This window comes from Sciurus vulgaris, assembly GCF_902686455.1.
Source record: "Sciurus vulgaris genome assembly, chromosome: 4".
NCBI classification, from domain to species: domain Eukaryota; kingdom Metazoa; phylum Chordata; class Mammalia; order Rodentia; family Sciuridae; genus Sciurus; species Sciurus vulgaris.
In genome coordinates, this window is record NC_136464.1 from 112,249,979 (window position 1) to 112,267,569 (window position 17,591).

A 17,591-nucleotide genomic window follows, 5' to 3' on the forward strand; every position below is an offset into this window, starting at 1 on the left:
AGATCCCGCAGGTGCTACTCGGGAATGTTGAATTTACAAGCAGGTACTTCCCTATAAAGTAAAAGCATCTGTAAATCGCTACACAGAATGCAACATTGAGGGGTGTGTGTGTGTGTGTGTGCGCGCGCGTGCGCGTTTTAGTTTCCCACTGTTGCTCCCACGCGCAGGCACGTGGAGAGGCAGCTGGAGCAGTGCCTATGTATTTTCTATATATGCATAAAGATATATATTAAAGTGGGGAGATTAAGTCCACCTTCAACGTGGGACGATGGAAGCTTCTTGAGAAATGTTCTAGGTGACATAGAGTGGGAAATTAAGGCTGACTTTCCTGGTTAAGCAGTGGAACAGTAAGCGTCTCCACCCTGCGCCCAATTTCGGAAGTCCATGATGTCGCCCTGAGTAATTATGTATTACTGAATACGTTTAAAAGGCTTCAGCTCCTATGTTGAGCAAAACAAACAAACAAAAAAATGGATCTTCAAAAAGCTTCTATAGATAATTCCCCCTAAAACGTAAAATTCAAGTAAGCCAAGCCGAGAAACTACAAGTCGACACAATCAAAAGCAAATCCCAGCAAGAGCAGAAAGGACTTGAAACTCGAATCCGCATTCCGTTCCTCCCGTACAAGGCTCGGAGGTGGGGGAGGCGGTTTGTGCTGGTGCCTGGTGTATAATCGGGTTAATCCAGGAGACAAAGAATAAACCAATAGCCCTCCCACCTCACTTCCCGCTCCCCTTTCCCTCCCCCTTTTGTCCCCCGCCCCGCGTCGTCCCCTCGATGAGAGGGAACAGACTAGGGGAGAGGTAGACTTGAAATGGATTCCGGATAAAGTGTTAAAACCTGCAACTTGTTGTTTTTAATGCTAACGCTGCATGGCCCGGATTAGTTTTAAATGTTCATTCCCCTTTCCTGGTAACAAGGAGAAAGTTCCATAAATCAACCCAAACCTATGGCTCGTCCACATGGCCCCTGGGGAAACCTTAAGGTCAGTGTTTCCTTGAAACTAGATAAACTGACCCCGCCGTGCCCAGCCCGGCCCCGCTGGCGCCCCGCGTGACGGAGCCCGAGCGGCAGGACCGGCCTGGGGACGCGCGGGGCGGCGCGGTTGCCCTTTTGAATGCCTCCTGCGGCTCGGAGCGCTGGCTGGCGCTGGAGTGTGAGTGAATGTAGCCCCGCGGAGCCAATGAGCTGGGACCGGATGCGATATATCCTCTGGGACAACAACTGCTCTGTTCCGCCTCGGATCCACATGACGCCATTTACTGCTGCCGCGGCCGCCGCAGAGCTCCCTGCCTCCTCCGGAAAGGCGAGGGCGCAGGCCAACGGCGAGCCCCCCCGGCCGGGCCCCAAGCCCTCCTCCTCCTCTTCCTCCTCCTCCTCCGCACCCACCGCCCCCGCCTCGGCCTCGCTGCCGCGCCTCCACAACGCCCAGTCTGCACGGTTGAGAGCTGCGCGCCGCAGCGCGAGCGGAGGAGAGGGGCCGGCGGAGCGCGCAGCGCCCAGGCCCCCGCGCCCGCCCGGCCCGGCTCCCGGCTCCCGGCTCCGCGCCCCCGCGCCGCCTCTGCTTGGACGCGGACGGGGCCGCAAGACTTGGCGATCTGGCTTTAGATTCTTTGTAAGGCCGTTTCTTTTCTCATTCGCTAATCTGCCAGGAAAAGAGATTTCGCCGTTGGCGCTTCGGCCTCTTGTTCATTGAGAAAAAGAGGAAATACTCCGCGTGCGCTTCTGGAAGGGGGGTCGTCTCCAGCCCCGATCCCCGGAGTGTTCATCGGCGGGGGATTGGTTCCGAATTTTTCTCTCGATTTTTCTTCGCCTTTTGCTTGGAAGTTGAACTGAAACAGAGTTTGGAAAGAAGGGAAAAAGTTTGCGTCGGGGCTGGATTTATTTGCACATCGCTGAAAGAAAATCCAAGGGAGAGGGTTGGTGCAAAGCCGCGATCACGGTGAGGCGCGTTTGGCTCTTCTTGGAGCCGTGGTTGGCGGCGCGTTGTGGGCAACATGGAGTAGGTGCAGTCGGGCGGGAGTGGAGTCCGTCTCTCCCCTAATCCCGCAGGCTTTCCGCGAGGATCCGGGGAGCTGCCCGCGGATCTGCCTCGCCCAAGGTACGGCTCGGCCTGCTTTGGCGGGGCTGCAGTGTGCGCCAGTGCAGTGTCCCACGACCTCGCGCACCCGCGCTCTAGGGGGTTTGGAGCAGAGGACGGCTCGCCTGGATTCTGCTCCCAGCCCAGCATTGACTACGAATCGACGCTGAGAGCGGGATACCTAGGGGAAATACTTTGTGTTTTCCAGTTCACTTTTGCAGGCGCTCTTATTTCTAACCTGTTCATCCTGAATGGAAGGCAAAGTTCCTTCGAGGCGAGAGTACCAGAGGCGGGGGCGCCAGTGGAGCTGGGGGGCTGGGTTGATAACCTCACTGGAGCAGGAGACCCCGCGAGTGAAAAAAGGGCAGGGTGCCGGGCGGGAGGAGCCCCCTCCTCCGCCTGGTGTGGCCAGAGTCTAGCCCAGTGAGGGTGGGAACTTCGCCCAGCGTGGCGCCGGGTTTCTGCGGTTCGGAAATGCAGCTTTCTCTTTTTTCCGTGCTTGGTCGGCCTAGGTCATGCTTTATAATTTTTATTTTTGGACGCCTGGTCTGACCGAGCACAGGAAGGAAGTCATCAAGTGGTCGCGATTATTTTTCCATTAACTGAAAGTAGATTGCAAAAGAGGCTAGTTTTGGGGGACTTTTTTCGGGGGGGGGGAGACGGGGGTCGCCCCTTTTGTGTTGTTGCTGTTCTTTTTAATTTGGAATCTTGTGCGTTTGTTACAAAGCGGTTTCTGTGTTGGTTTGCCCCACCCTAGTGCTGAAGTCCTTTTCTCCTAATCCTCAGTCTGATCACACACTGGTCTTAATGGGGGTTTCAAAGCACTTTCAAAGGAGAAGGACGAACTGGGAGAGCGCAGTGTGGTGGGGTGGGGGGTAGGAAGGAGGCCAGGGATCGTCAGAAATCACTTTTTTTTTTTTTTTCCTTCCAACGATGCTACTTTTCACTGCATGCCAATCCGTGCTGAAAGTTTTCAACCCAGGGATCTGGGTCCTGCACTCCTGGCTTGTGCCTTGGGCTCTGGAAACAGCCCTCTCACACACATACACTTTAAGAAATAACATATATTTTCTCAACCTTAAAGAAGATAAGTGTGTGCAGATTACAGGCAGTGTTCACTCCGGTCAGTGCACGGTGGAGTCGCTGTGCGCGCTGGCTTGAGCTGTGTCCCGACTGTGTCTGAGGCCGGGCTTTTTTCCTCCGGACATCAGGTTTGGAAACCTGTGCGGGACATTGGAGGGCCTTTGCAGAAACGCCGTCTGGTTGGCTGCGTGACCTTTGTGAAGTGGGGGCGTTGGGGTTGGCTCCCTCTGGGAGCTGGAAGATGAGAGCTCCTGAGTTGCGGAGTGTGGGGGGTGGGTTTTGGCTAGGGAGGGGAAGGCGGGGGAAGTGTGCTAGTGCGTTTCATAGCACGTCCCCTTTAGGAGGCGCCGGCACCTCCACCCCACCCCACCCCGCCCCGCCTGCCTTTGCCTCTCGGGATTGTACGCAGGGGGGCCAGCCTGGCCCCTGGACAGCGTCATTTCACTTGAAGAAAAGTCCCCCGGGGTTTTGGCTGTGTCCCACCTGCTGGGGACGGTGTTGGGGCGCAGATAGAGCCGATAAAGGGAGTGAAAGCAGAGCAGCGCTGTCTTGTCTGCCATTCTGTCGAAGGTGAGGAGATCCGGTTTCCAGCTTTGCCTTGTTCTGAATTAAGGAGGCGTTTGTCACCTGCCTTGTTCGCTGTGGCAGTGCTCTAAAAAGCAGAGATAGGATAAAGGTCCACTTTTACCTATTTTACTTTCTATTTTTTTGTAGTCTTGGGAAACGGATGATAGTTTTGAAATCTAAGGATGACTGCAATTTAAGGGATCACTTGGCAGAATGCTAGATTTGAATTATGACACCTGAATTTTTCAAACTTTTCCTATTACTGCTAGTTGGTTTATGTTCTCAGCTATTAATTTTTCAAAATGAGAAAGTAAGATCTTGACATACTTTAGTTTCTAAGATAATCGGACAGTCCCCTTTGAGCTGCAGAACCTAAGGTGTTCCAGGCTATTAGGCAGTAGAATATTTGATTCTTAGTGTGAATAAATTGAAAATAAATTCCTGTATTGTTGCTTGTTGTATAACTTTGCTTTAATGTGTTTCTGGTACCTAATTAGATTTGAAGTGATTTGTTTTTAATCCTATAACTTTGTTATTAGAAATCGAAAAATGTATAACCATCCTTGGGGAGAAATATGCTTTTTTGCATGTCATATTCATGCTACAGATTTTGAAAAGCTGCAGAATAATGGATAAGTCACAGTGCAAATACTCCAAGTAAAAGCAGAGTTAACTAAGAAAGGATTTTCTAGGCTGCATTTATTTTATGTTTAAGTTAAAAATGTCCATGACAAATTTAAAATCTATTTCACATTTTGAAAAGACATTTAACTTTTGAAAATGTTGGTATTAGTACTGTGTTCTAACATTACACTCTTGCAATTTTAACAATGAACCTGAACCTTCCAGATTGTGTGCTTATTTGAATAAGGGATTGTTGCTTAAGTGATTCAGACAAAGATCAGCTTTGTGTCACTGCACATCACAGGATTACAGAATTGTCAGTACTGGGCCATAATTTTTACTTTTCCGGTGCATGCATTGATCATTCAGTGGTTCTAATACATCCCCACTGTCATTCTACTTCAATCCTGTTTCTCTAGGGTATGTGGAATGTAAAGAGTCAACTCAGGTGGGTGGAGAATGGGAAGTATTTTGGAGTATAAACTGTTCTCTTTCCTCTTGGTCTCCCCAGGAGTTCAGATGTGTTCTAAGCCTACTGGAGTGACTACACTTCCAAGACCTGATGGAGACCAGAGCTCAGAGTGGCAACGGGTCTCAGCCTTTGCTGCAGGCACCCCGTGACAGTGGCAGGCAGCGTGGGGAGCCAGACCCTAGAGACACCCTCTCCCAGCAGGTACATGTTTTGTCTCTGGATCAAATCAGAGCCATCCGAAACACCAATGAGTACACAGAGGGACCGACTGTGGTCCCAAGACCTGGACTCAAGCCTGCTCCTCGCCCCTCCACTCAGCACAAACACGAGAGACTCCACGGTCTGCCGGAGCACCGCCAGCCTCCCAGGCTCCAGCATTCACAGGTTCATTCTTCTACTCGAGCCCCTCTGTCCAGGTCCATCAGCACGGTCAGCTCAGGGTCTCGGAGCAGTACAAGGACAAGTACCAGCAGCAGCTCCTCTGAACAGAGGCTGTTAGGACCATCCTTCTCCTCTGGTCCAGTTGCTGATGGGATCATCCGGGTGCAGCCCAAATCTGAGCTCAAGCCAGGTGAGCTTAAGCCACTGAGTAAGGAAGATTTGGGCCTGCATGCCTACAGGTGTGAGGACTGTGGCAAATGCAAATGTAAGGATTGCACCTACCCAAGGCCCCTGCCATCAGACTGGATCTGCGACAAGCAGTGCCTTTGCTCGGCCCAGAACGTGATTGACTATGGGACTTGCGTGTGCTGTGTGAAAGGTCTCTTTTATCACTGTTCTAATGATGACGAGGACAACTGTGCTGACAACCCATGCTCTTGCAGCCAGTCTCACTGTTGTACACGATGGTCGGCCATGGGTGTCATGTCCCTCTTTTTGCCTTGTTTATGGTGTTATCTTCCAGCCAAGGGTTGCCTTAAATTGTGCCAGGGGTGTTATGACCGGGTTAACAGGCCTGGATGCCGTTGTAAAAACTCAAACACAGTTTGCTGCAAAGTTCCCACTGTCCCCCCCAGGAACTTTGAAAAACCAACATAGCATTATTAATCAGGAATATCACAGTAATAAGGATTGTTCCTTTTTTTTTTTTTTTAACACACATATGCAACCAACTAAACAGTTGTAATCTTGGCACTGTATGTAGAGGGTTGGGATATTCTTTGCTGTTTGCAGTGAGATGCTTTTTGTCCATGTGCCATTTTAACTGATATGCTTGTTAGAACTCAGCTAATGGAGCTCGGAGTTAAGGGATAAAGAACTTGGTGATCCACATATTGCATAAGCTAAAGCAACAGACACTCCTAGGCAGTTTTTTGTTTGTGAATAGTCCTTGCAAAATTTGTAAATTAGCAAATGACTTTTTTTCCATTGTTTTCTCCAGAGATAATGTGCTATATTTTTGTATATACAATAATATTTGCAACTGTGAAAAACAAGTTGTGCCATACTATATGGCAGTCACAAAATATTATACTAATATGTTGTACATTCGGAAGAATGTGAATCAATCAGTATGTTTTTAGATTGTATTTTGCCTTACAGAAAGACTTTATTGGAAGACTCTGATTTCCCTTTGGACTTCATGTATATTGTACAGTTACAGTAAAATTCAACCTTTATTTTCTAATTTTTTCAACATATTGTTTAGTGTAAAGAATATTTATTTGAAGTTTTATTATTTTATAAAAAAGAATATTTATTTTAAGAGGCATCTTACAAATTTTGCCCCTTTTATGAGGATGTGATAGTTGCTGCAGATGAGGGGTTACAGATGCATATGTTCAATATAAAATAGAAAATATATTAACGTTTGAAATTAAACTGAGCTGTTTTGTCTTATTTTATCTTTTCTTTGTTTCTTTCAAATGTAAGAAACCACATAGGAAATAGTTTTATTTATCTGCAAGATTATTTTTATCATATGATTTCTGCTTTAATGCAAGGTGAATCTGATGAAATAACTGGGCTGTTTCTCCCTCTGGAGATGACCACATTGTCCCTTGAATGTGCCTCTGCTTTCCTAAATAAATCTCTGTCTATGCCTTTGGAATAAAAAAGAGAGAGAATAACTGATCATTTGACTCTCTGATCTGGGTGAATCATGAGAACTGGTTTTGGCTATGTCATTGTCCCTGTTCTGCCCTCCGTCTTTGCACATTTGCTGACTGGCCTTTGTTATCAGGGTGGTTGTGTTGGGGTTTTTTTTTTTTTTTTTTTTGAGCTGATTTATTTAGGGAATTTTTCCCAAATGATTAATAATTAGATTTTTTTTCTTAAGTACCGTGTTAAGAATGAATGCCATGAAGATAATTATGAAACTAGAGGAACAAGTTTAGTTCACAAATATTTATTGAATGCTGTTAGTGTGTCAAGCATGGAGTGTATATATGCACAGACCAGTCTTATTGAGGCAAAAATATTTTCCTGACTGATCATGGCTTGTTTTTTTCTAGTTATTGGGTTTTAGACTCACCATCACACCAAATTCCTTATGTTAGAAAAGACATGAAAACTTGATTTTTTTTTTTTTTTGCAGTGCTGGGGATTGAACCTGGGGTCTTGTGCTTGACAGGCGAGCACTCTACACACCAAGCTATATCCCCAGCCCAACAACAACTTATTCGTGATTCAGGTATTTGGTATGACATTTCAACCTTTACTGGTCTTTTAATTAATTCAGTGCCAAGTAGGCCCATTCATGGCCCTGACTTATTTAATTCAATTATCTAGAAAATTGTTATATTTCACTCTAGGTACAAGATTCAGTATGGTAAACAGTCACTGCATTTGAGCTGTCTTTTGGGAATAGACAGCAAGCTGCTACAAGTCCATCTTGACAAATATTAGGTTTTCTTAAGTCACTTGATTAGTCACTTTGTGGATGATGATTTTTTTTTTCTTTTTTCTAAAAGTACAATCTTCTACTGCCAAGAATCACCGGAAGTCTAGGAAATGATTTACCTGTCATTATTGTTTAATCTCTTGTTTCCTGTTCTCTTGGCTTAAGAGGTCTTAGTACAGGTTGCCTTCTGTTGTGTTTTTTAAAAGTGGCTTTCAAGGAACCATACAGCCTCCTAAACTCACACAGTGCTATACAGACCTTCAGTTTCTCTGAACATCCTCCAAGCAGCACAGGATTAATTTGGAGATTGTTTACTCTTAAATTTCAACTCTGGGATTCTGAATGTTCACTGAATGTAGGTTCTACTATGTATCCATAAATGCCACCCATTCATCTCAGGAAAAATTAGAATTTTGAAAAATAAAGCTGGGTTTCTTATTCATTGTAGTTTTCAAGATTTGTAAAACCCCAAATTTTGACTGATTAACTTTGTTTTTCAAAAGTGCTAAATGCACTGATAGTTTTTTCGTGTAGAAATTGCGTGAGTCGAAATTTTCTTGGACTATAAGCAGTTTTCAAAGTCTGCTCCACAAATTGCAGCAGACACCATTGGTGTTTATTGAAAAGGTAGATTAAGAATCTTCCACCATAGTTATAGAATCAGAATTTCTAATTTTAGATTTGCATTTTTAATCTTTCCATAAGTGTTTATGTGTATTCTGAGACTGCTAACCTAGGAATTGCTTTCAAAGTTAACCTTTAAAATTAATGATAAATCACTGATTTGAATAAAAAGTACAATAATCTACTAAAGTTAGAAGAGGATTTGGCATAAGTATAAAGTCCTGGTAAAAATAACTTCTTTAAAGATAAATAGAAAAGTTGGATTCCTCAAGAAGCTACCATTACTAGTTTAATGTTGAATTTATGAGCCAGTATAGAATTCATGTTCAGAATATGGAAATTTAAGTGTTTAACTCCAACTAGATTGGAAACAGCTGGTGCTCACTTGGTGCATTAAAGAACTTCTTGAATGTTGCAAGTTATCTCACTTGGAATCAAATATAAAGAAATAACAACCTCAAGTTCTTAATTTCTAAGGTTGAAAATTCATACCACTAATGAGTTTATTATCCAATGGCCATTATTTTGACATAATAGATTAAAAGTGTAATAATACAGCAAACATGACTGCTAAGTATTTAGAGTAATTTTTAGAAGAATTTTTTTTTGTTTCTTTGCTTTTATGTTTTTAAAACCTGTGCTCTGTATTTGAGATTCATTTAAGAATGACAACTTGATTATAATTACTTAAAACATTCATTTATGTGTTTTGAGGAGATTTTAAGGCCCTGCCAAATTTCTGCCATGTTGGAACATGCTCTGGGGATTGTGAAAGAAGAAAGTCAAAACCCAGGGAAGTAATCCCAAGCAAACTTTTGCATAACTTCTTTCTCCAGTACACTTATGTCTGAAGGAGTACTTGACTCCAGCATATGTAAGTTAAGGTACTGACGACAGGTCAATGAATTCACTTTGCACACTGTTGTGAGGTTTTCCATAGGCAGTTGATGGGCTTGATATAATTTATTAGCTTTTGAGCAGGTAGGTCGAAATGTTCAAAAGTTCAATGGATTTAAGAGTTTCACTTGGGGCTAGGGTTGTGGCTCTGGTAGAGTGTTTGCCTAGCATGTGTGAGGCAGTGGGTTCGAGTCTCAGTACCACATATAAATAAATGTCCAATGACAACTAAAAAATATTTTTTAAAAAGAGAAAAGCGTTTCACTTGCACTTTTTATCTACAAGTGGGAATTTGCCTTTCTCTCCTAAATGTGCAAAAGGATCAGAATGTAGGTACAAATGTCTTGACTATGAGAATTGGTTGAACTCCAGATCAAATATAACCTTGTTACCATGTGGGTAATGTTTTATATTATTTCAATACAGAAAAATATGAGAATAGATTATTGACTAGTTATTTCAATACTGAATCAGTATTTGGTCTTGGGTTTGCAGTATCTATCTTAATTTGGACTAAAGCCTCACTTCTCTATGATAGATCAAGGGTGGGATTCCACTGAGAGAAATCCAGACCATGATTTTAACTAACAAATGATTTTATCTGCTTTGGTGGAAAACTGATCATTAGTGTGAAGCTGCACGTCTGCACTATTTTATCATTGGTTTGGTTATTCATAGGAGGCGCAAGCAAACTATGCTACAGACCTTTGGATGACACACCACCAGCTTCCTTACACCATGAGACAACTGTGTGAATAATGAGAAAATGTGAATGCCACCAGCGATACTGTACCTCTAGTCAAAATACTCATTTAACTTAAAATCAAAAAAGACAGAGGGAAGGTAGATGCATAGCCAATGAAGAAAAATAAAAACAAAACTATCAGCACTTAAACTTTTATTCATGCCTACCAAATATTATGTTTCTGATTAAAGAATTTTTAAAAACCAGTCTTATTTGACAACTCACACTTTGAATAAACTATTAAAGGAGATTAGAATGAGTCTTGGTCTCTGGTTGGATGGGGCATGTAAGACTGTAGCATACCTTACAAAGGTTTATTTCCCAAAATAGTTGCTAATACAAGAATAAATAATTTAATACAATGACCCATTTGGAATGGAATATGAGCACTAAAATCATTCAGCACTTTAACATGCTTCTATTTTGAAAGTCTGCTATCTACAAATGACGCGACTATGGATCTAATGCAAAGGGAAAAGGTTAGCAAGTCAAATGCAAGACAAAACTTACATGTAAGGCACAGGCAAGGTGAATATAGAAATTGGAGGAGGCAATGATGTATTCTCCAGACAGTGGGTTTGGTCTCCATGTTTTTGCAATGGTTGCAAATATATCAATAGGCAAAGAGCTTTTGCGAAAGAAGTTGCAGCAGAATTAGCATCACTCATTAAATAAAACTATATCTACCATGTTCATATCCTGGATCCTAAATGAAATGTAGAGATGTCTGATGAATACTTGCATAATTATATTCACAATGTTTATTCTTAACTTTGAAATACATGATTCACTAAAACTTTCCCTTTAAAAATACAGACTTTCTAAAAATGCATTTTAAGACATGTAACTAAGAATGAAGTTGAAAAGATTCATCTATTCTTGCTTTTCCAGTTCTTGCTGGAATTTACCTCTTGTCATTAACCCATAATTTTACTTTGCTTTGGCTCTCAAAGAAGGATAAATACTTGTGAAGAATGGATTGGGGATAATCAAGTTGCGGGGGGAGGGTGGGCAGGGTGGAGGTGACAATGTGAAAAGTGGTTGAGGGTTAAAGCAATTCAACCCTTGCCATAATATACCACTTGAGACCTAGCTGTTCAGGTTTGCAGAGCTGAAACTCAGGTGTCCATCTCTCTTCAGTACTTGAGTGATGTAACATCCATTTTTTAAATGGTTTGTCCTCCAAATAACATCTGGTTTATTGACTTGTGTCCATAGCTCTTGCTATCAAACAAGGTTCTGAAAAATACATATTTCTCTCAACTCTCATCTCTCCAGGTTTCTTAATAGGCTCATGCCCCTAACCTGCTCCTAAGCCTAGCTTTCCTGCTCCCATGTACCACAAAGTAGTCTAATATCTGTGGTGGCTCACACTAGAAAACTGTTTCTAAGATTTCTGTTAGAAAGTCATCTTTAGAGGTTCAGAACAGCATTCAAGGATGTGCATCTAATAGCTACAGTTGTAAAACCTGGTGACCAAGAGGCCTTGCATGCACCGAATAATACCTCACACAGACCCCTGGGAGAAATCTAGTACCTGCTCTGATGGCAAGGCTAATGTGTAGGATGTCTCAAGAGATATTGGTCTCTAAGGCATGACTCAGTTGGTAAGGAACTGACTCTGAGAATACAGGCAACCACAAAATCAACAATTACTTTGAGGTCTAGATGTCACTTGGACTCTGACCTACATGAGTAGGACAGAGACTAATTGATTTGGTTTTGTTTGTATTGTAACTGTACACTTAAACTTGGAAGTACTGAAAATATGAATTCTTTTACAAGCCATCGATTTGAGTCTAATCGTCTGTGAAAAGTCACATGGTGTGAACCCAATAATAGGTCTTCTGGGTCTCTGCCCTGCCATATAAATAATCAGAACTGTCAGGCTGGGGATGTAGGTCAGTGGTAGAGCTCTTGTCTAGCATGTGTGAGACCCTGGACTCCATCCGTAGCCCTGGGGGAAAAAAAAAAAAGTTGCAGACCTAGCGTAGACTGACTTGCTTGCCATTGATTCAATATTTTTTAATGTTGTATATTTTGCATATCAATGTAAATGATGCTCCAGTAGATGGGGGAAAAAGAATGATTGTTCATAGTTCTTTGGAAGCTGATAATCTAGGACTTAGGTGCTAAGTTGTAAAAAATGACTGGTGGCATTAGCCACTTCCTGTCTGGAGTTACTTGACATGCACACTCCCGCCCCCGGGGACATTTGGCAAGGTTTAGAGACATTTTCGGTTTTCACTACTGGCAAAGGAGAGAGAAGCTACTGGCATGTGGTGGGTAGAGGCCAGGAATGATACCGCACTTCCTACGATGCCAGGACCTCCCCCCACAACAAAGAAGTATCTAGCCCAATAATGCCAAGATACCCCGCTATAGAGGAAAATGGGAGAGGAGACACTTACATATCATTATGATACATGGCAAAGAAGTCTGTCAGCTCAAAGAGGAGGGTGAGGTCACAGGATGTGCAGATTATTGTCACCATTGCTTCGGAATTTTTATTCTGAGTGCTAAACCTCTGAAATTCTTACATGAAGAATGCCTTATCTTTTAAAAATATCTAACTCTTCCTCAGAAAACTTGGAATAGAACCAACATTTGACCCAGTTATCCCACTCCTTGGTATATACTTAAAGAACTTAAAATCAGCATACTGCAGTGACATGCCACATCAATGTTTATAGCAGCTCAATTCACAATAGCAAAGCTATGGAACCAACCTATGTGCCCTTTGACAGATGAATAGATAGAGGATATGTGGTATATATACACAATGGAATATTACTCAGTGATAAAATAGAACGACTGTGACTTTTGCCAGTCAATGGATGTATCTGGAGACTCATGCTAAGTGAAATAAGCCAGTCCCAAAAATCCAAAGGCTGAATGTTCTCTCTAATATGTGGATGCTAACACACAATAAGGGTGTGTGTGTGGTGGGGAGAATAGAAGTTCAGTGGATTAGATAAAGGGGAATGAAGGGGAGATGTGGGGAGGGGAATAGTAAGGACAGTAGAATTAGTTGAACATCACTTGCCTGTTCATATTTGAATACACCACCCGTGAAACTCCACATCAAGTACAACCACAAGAATGGGATCCGAATTAGAATTAGTTATACTCCTGTATATATATATAATGTCAAAATGCACTCTACTGTCATGTGTATCTAAAAAGAATATATTTTAAAAATTTAACCCTAGTCAGCTTACTATAATTTCTCTATAGAGAATGTCCGTATGTATATATTTGTGTATCTGTGCATATGGAACTTTTTGCGATATTTCTACTAAAAGAAACATATATACTTTTTTTCTTTTCATAGTATTGGGTATTGAATCCAGGATCTCTCACATGCTAGGCAAGTGCTTCACCACTGAACTATTTTGCTAGCCCCAGAAACAGTAAGGCTAATGGACTTACAGACTTCAATCTTATCCAAGGTTAATTTACTTTGAGAGAACCATCAAAAAGGACATTAGGCATTCATTCATAGTCCAAGTGCTACATCTTATATTTAAAAAACTTCCCTTAATCCTAGCAGCTCTGGAGGCTGAAACAGGAAGACCATAAGTTCAAAGCTAGCCTCAGTGGTTCAGTGGTAAAGCACTCTTCGGTTTAATCTCAGTATAAAAAAATAAAAATTCCAATTGGATTTGCTATGATGCCACCAATTTAAGGCTTTAATTAGAAAGGAGGGATCTAATGGTGACTGTTCATTTGAACAGAGCCAAGAACTTGGCACATAGATGTTCATTGATCATCTGATGAATGAATGTATTCAATAGAAAGTAAAAGAATATTGAAGATGTCCAAGAAAGAGAGTGAATAATATGGCAAAATGCAAATATCAGTTGAGTGTTAAGGATACAGCTATTCAATTCTAAGATGAAAATTTGTATTCTCATTTATGCAGTTTGGAAGTTAGGATGCATTTTACAATCAATATTGTAACAACATTGACCTTGTCAAGATAATAATCATAACATACTTGTCACTGCTGTGTTGTTTTCCAACTTTAATTGGATTAATATTTTACTCATTCTAAATTTGTTTAAAATGTCTTTATGAAATAGCATATGAATGAAAAAATATGCACCCTAAAGTCAAGAATATTAAAAATTATAGGGTTTAAATTTAATAATAATGAAATAATCTGTTACTGGAGAAATGGTTATAATCCAATTCTTCTTACAAAAAGTAACTAAATACTTTATAGGACTTAGAAAGGGAAAGACCCCCCAACTGAGGAGTAGGTAAGAGAAATTTCAAAGACATGGTAAGCAGGTATGATCAATTTCTCTATCTCAAATGACTATTGGTGATGGATACTGGATATGTATTTTAGTGGTTGAACATGTGATTAACATGCATGAGGCCATGGTTCAATTCCTGTACCAGAAGGAAACAAAAATTTACAGAGACATAAATTCATTAGCAATGCTTTTACTTTCTTAATGATTCAAAACCAATAGTGTTTCTTACCATCCATTGCATTTTAGATTTCCAGAAATATGGTAGTCATTTTGGATATTCAGAGAAAGGGGCAATGTTGAACCATGTTATCTTTGCCTGGGGTTCAAAATAGATAGTGGGGAGATATTTGGAAAAGTCAAAAAAGTCAGAGCTGAGCAGAGTACTGTTCAGGAGACTGAGTGGACCAGTGTGGCTGAAATGCATGTTCATGTAACCAGGAAACGAAAACGAAAATTGGAAAGATAGATGTGGCCTCAATTCTGAGGAGCCTAAATGTCAGACTATAGATCCTGGCCTTGATCCTAATACTTCCCAAATCCATTTTTGGCTCTTCCCTACCACTTTCCAATTGACCAGAAGAGAGATGCTTTAAATGTGTACTCTAGGGATCTTCATCCTTTTAAAAACTTATTTGATGACTTCTGTTTGCTCTTTGAACAAAGTTCCATTTCTTTTAAGATCCTGAAAGATCTGGTTCTTCTCCACTCCAGTGACAAGTCTGCCTTTTGTCCCTTTTTCTGACATGAGTGGTCTCCCTCCCACTCTCTACAAATCCTTCAAACACAATTGCTTTACATGGTGTCTCCCCTTTCTTAACCCTGGCCCCACATCTATTCATCTGAAAAACTTTAACTTGTACAGCTCGTCACAGGAGCTCCTCCCTCCCCCACCCCCTTTTAAACTTTTTAATTTGGGTACTGGGGATTGAACCCAGGGGTGCTTTACAACTGAGCTATATCTCCTCCCTCTTTTTTTTTTTTTTTAATTTTGAGATAGGGTCTCAAAAGTGCTGAGTAGCCTCAAATATGTAATCCTCCTGCCTCAGCCTTCTGAATCTCTGGGATTACAGGCATGCACCACCACATTCAACTTTAATTATTGGTTTAATGTCTCTCTCACTGTTAGACTCGTTTTATTTGGTTTACATCTGGATCCCTAGGGTCAAGCCCATAATCTGGTACATAGGAGGCACTCAGTATTTGATGAATAAATGGATGAATGAAATCAATAGAAAGTAAAGACATACTGTGGTATATGAAAAGTGGTATATGAAGAAGTTGGCATTTTAGAAAACAGTAGATTCTGTAGAATGAATTAGAACAGTAAGAATTTAAAGAAAACTTTAACTCTTTTTTTTTTTTTCGCCTTACTACTGGATGCAAGTACTTCATGACCATTTTGTAGGTAGCAATATCTTATTATTGCTGTTATTTACACATTTCTTTCTCTACTGAATTGATTGCAAGGTTTTTAAAGATAGGGATAAAGATTGTGTCTGACACAACATAGATGTCCCTAAATACCATTTTAATGAATAGATTATTAGTAACCACAATTCAGCCATTATAGAGACTGGTCTATTATAATTTTATGTGTAGAGTTTTCATGTCTTAGGTGTTCATAATGCTTTAGAATTATCTCCCTTGCCTTAGGTGAGAAAGTCTCTGTATACTTAATCAACTCAATCAGAAATGTAGACTGTCCTTTCCTAGTGACAATGAATTTCTTGATAGAATTGAAAGGTTTTTGGACCTTTGGTAGCAGTTAAAACTAGGTGGCAACAATTTCCCTTGGTATACCTCCTTTCCTATTGGTGAACATTCTACTACCATAAAAATAAGGACACTCTAGTACTCTGAAGACTGATACAAAGTCTAAAGAGATATACTTTCAAACATAAAAGGAAAAGGAAAAAGAGTAAAAGCATCTTGAATTTTTAGTCATTCTGGATAGGATAGGAGAGAGACAAATTTATTTTTAAGAATTAGAAGCTAGCAGATCCAAAATCTTCAGAGCCGACTGACAGGCTAAAGATCCAGGAAGAACTGATAGAGCAGTTCAAGTCTAAAACCTTTTGCTAGAAGATTTCCTACTTGCTCAGAAGAAGTCAATCTTTGTTCTCTTAAGGCCTTCACTCTACGTTAGGGTGGACAATCTGCTTTTATTTAAAGTTCATCAATTTAAATTTAATCTCACCCACAAAACATTCTTTCACAACAATGTACAAAATGTTTGATGTGTGACCAAATATCTGGGTACTATGGTCTAGTTAATTTGCCACATAAAATTAGTCCTCGGGAGCAGCGAAGATCTAGAAAATGATTGGGTTCTTGGTGAGATGCTGATTTGCTCTCTGTCTTTAGGGATTTGAGGATCTGCCAATGCGTAATTGTGTTAGGGTTGTTTTTGTTTTTGTTGTAGTTGTTACTGTTTGTTTTCTTTTTCTTTTTGTTTTTCACTGTGACCAAAATACCCAACAAGAATAACATAGAGGAGGGAAAGTTTATTTCGATTCAGAGTTTTAATCCATAGTTGGCTGAGTCCATTGCTTTGAGTCCAAGGTGAGGCAGAACATCAAGGTGGGTGTGGAGAATTTTATTCTGCTCATGGTGGCCAGGGAAGGGAAGGGGATACAAGGAGGAAGAGACCTTCCAGGGTATATCCCTAGTGATCCACTTCCCCCTGTCATACCCTACCTGCCTACAATTTAAACTAGAACGGTTTAATTAAGTTACTGCTCTCATAATCCAATCACTTTTATCTCTGAATATTCCCGCATTAACACAGGAGCACTTGAGGACATCACATATCCCAACCATAGCAATTTTAAGTAAACTGCTAGGTGACAACTGTGTGGAACTTTAACAAATGGAACACTGTCTCTTGTATTAAACAGAATACTATATTAAACCATAGAAAATACACATTTCTATTGTGAAAGCTGACATATTTAAGATATCAGTATGTATGCATAATCATTTTATTTATTTTATTTTTTTTATTGTAAACAAATGGGATACATGTTGTTTCTCTGTTTGTACACACAGTAAGGCATACCATTTGTGTAATCATAAATTTACATAGGGTACTGTTGTTTAATTCATTCTGTTATTTTTTCCCTTCCCCCTACCCCTCCCACCCTCTTTTCCCTCTGTACAGTCCTTCCTTCCTCCATTCTTTCCAACCTCCCTATCCCTAACCCTACACATAACCATAACCCTAACACTAACCCCTCCCAAACCCATTATGTATCATCATCCATTATCAGCCAGATCATTCGTCCTTTGGTTTTTTGAGATTGGCTTATCTCACTTAGCATGATATTCTCCAATTTCATCCATTTGTCTGTAAATGCCATAATTTTATTCTTCTTTATGGCTGAGTAATATTC

General features: G+C 41.0%; 1 protein-coding gene across 3 annotated transcripts; it reads left to right on the top strand.

Annotated features, from left to right (window-relative positions):
- The first annotated feature begins 1,279 nt into the window (after window positions 1-1,279).
- SPRY2 (sprouty RTK signaling antagonist 2) lies at window positions 1,280-6,665 on the top strand. Of its 3 annotated transcripts, none has more exons than XM_079136861.1 (2): window positions 1,280-1,942; window positions 4,866-6,665. In XM_079136861.1, the coding sequence occupies exon 2, from the start codon at window positions 4,917-4,919 to the stop codon at window positions 5,862-5,864; it is 948 nt and encodes a 315-aa protein (XP_078992987.1). In that variant the 5' UTR covers window positions 1,280-1,942; window positions 4,866-4,916; the 3' UTR covers window positions 5,865-6,665. The 3 variants fall into 3 exon arrangements, with proteins under 3 accessions (XP_078992987.1, XP_078992988.1, XP_078992989.1); XM_079136862.1 differs by lacking the exon at window positions 1,280-1,942 and adding an exon at window positions 3,485-3,733; XM_079136863.1 differs by lacking the exon at window positions 1,280-1,942 and adding an exon at window positions 3,754-3,839.
- Window positions 6,666-17,591: the final 10,926 nt, after the last annotated feature.